This window comes from Myotis davidii, unplaced genomic scaffold (assembly GCF_000327345.1).
Source record: "Myotis davidii unplaced genomic scaffold, ASM32734v1 scaffold651, whole genome shotgun sequence".
Lineage (NCBI taxonomy): Eukaryota > Metazoa > Chordata > Mammalia > Chiroptera > Vespertilionidae > Myotis > Myotis davidii.
In genome coordinates this window covers 1,344,463-1,346,183 of record NW_006283994.1, presented here as the reverse complement: position 1 = coordinate 1,346,183, position 1,721 = coordinate 1,344,463, and the positions used below count along the sequence as shown (strand labels likewise).

General features: G+C 59.4%; 1 protein-coding gene across 1 annotated transcript in view; it reads left to right on the top strand.

Annotated features, from left to right (window-relative positions):
- The window catches only part of LAMC3 (laminin subunit gamma 3), a gene marked incomplete at its 5' end in the record, with an annotated part of 65,122 nt that overhangs the window by 28,188 nt on the left and 35,213 nt on the right, over positions 1 to 1,721 (top strand). The window contains 1 exon segment of the mRNA XM_015567746.1: positions 861 to 1,163. Within this exon segment, the coding sequence (XP_015423232.1) occupies positions 861 to 1,163 (303 nt within the window).

Here is a 1,721-nt window from a genome sequence, read left to right as displayed (position 1 = left end):
CCTTAGGATTTGAGTGCCTCCGCTGGGCAGGCGCTGCGATGAGTGGGCGGAACGTTAAGGAGAAACGGGATATTCTCGTTGCCCCCAAACATCTCCCTCAAAATGCACATGACGTTACGGTGGGCTCAGCAATGTCCACGATCTTTTATTCACCCCGCCCCCTCCAGGATGTGGAGCCTAACTCCCTGGACTTGCCGGTGGGCGGGACTAGTGATTTGGTTCCAGCAACTACGTCTGGCCTTTTTGTAGCGGAGAAACCTGGCAGGCAGCACGTAACCAAGTGCTGAGGGTCAGCGTGACCAGTGACGGCACAGGGGTCTCGTCTCCCACAACGTGTTGGGGCGAGAAGGCGTTTCGCCTCCATTTCTTCCCAAAAGCCATCGCCTCAGGCTGTTCATGAGAAAACACCAGACAAGCCCAAACCGAGGGACATGCTACAAGATCAAGCGGCCAGTGCTCTTCAAAAGTGTCAAGGTCGTGGGAGCCAGGGCAGATGGAACAGCGGGGGACACTGAGGACGGGACCAAGTGCTACGCGGTGTCCCGGCTGGAATGTGGGAGCAGAAAAGACGTTTGTGGGAAAGGGGCGAATCCCAGAAAAGTGTGGAGTTTCATCAGGAATGGGAACCTGTGCGAGTCCCTGGCTTTGATCGGTGTCCTGTGGTGGTGTCGGGTGTGGCCATCGGGGACGCTGACGGAAGCGGCCACTGGACTCTCTGTACTAGAATTTGAAATCTTCCGTAAATCCGGAAAACAATTGGTTTACGTATCCCCAGGGGTTCTGGACTTGCATGAGTCCAGCTGGGGTCCCCGAGCCTAGCCATTCACCTGGCCCGTGGGCATGGCCTGCTTCCATTTCAGATGCCGCCCAGGGACCTTTAACCTTCAGCCCCACAACCCCGCCGGCTGCAGCAGCTGCTTCTGCTACGGCCACTCCAAGGTGTGCGTGACCGCTGCCCAGTTCCGGGCCCACCACGTCCTCTCCGACTTCTGCCTGGGTAAGAAGAGCCCCCAGAGCCGCCTCCGACGGGCCTCTCCCGGCCCCGGTGGGCGGCCATCCTGCTCTGGGCGATCCTGCAGTGGTGGGAAGGTGGAGAGGGAGGAGGGGCAGCCTCTGGCCCCAGCCCAGACGCCCCCCGCAGGCACCCATGCCAGCCATGCAAGGTGGGTCCCTCTGTGCCCACCGGTGCTCCAGTGCCTCCCTGCACCCCTCTGCTCCCTCTCGGCCCTGCCTTTTCTCAGCCTCCAGCATCCCTTATACTTGTGGGCCAGGCGGAGTATAAGGCAGCCTTCGGATCCTGTGGGGGAATTTCCAATCACTCCAGGTCAAGACTGGCCTGCCTCGGTATAGCCCAGTGCTGGGGATCTAGCTCAAGCTCCTTGCCTGCATTAATGAGCACCTACTGTATGCCAGGCGTGTGCTCTTTATACGCAGGGAACCTCACGGAGTCCCCCACAGGTCGGTGCTCTCATTCCCATTTTGAAAGATGAGGCACCTCAGGCCGGAAAAGGTAGGTAACAGAACACAGTTGTTGGCACCAGGGTTTGCCAGCGTCTGAGTTTGCCTCTCAACCGCTGTGCAGGTGTTCTCTCTGGGCCCAGGGTCCAGGGTCCAGGGGCGCCATGGTGCCCTAGGTCCCCAACTCCAGGTGGCACAGGTGCACCTTTGGAGCAGAAAAGCGTCAGAGCTCTGAACTCTGCATTAAATCCCAGACTGCGTGG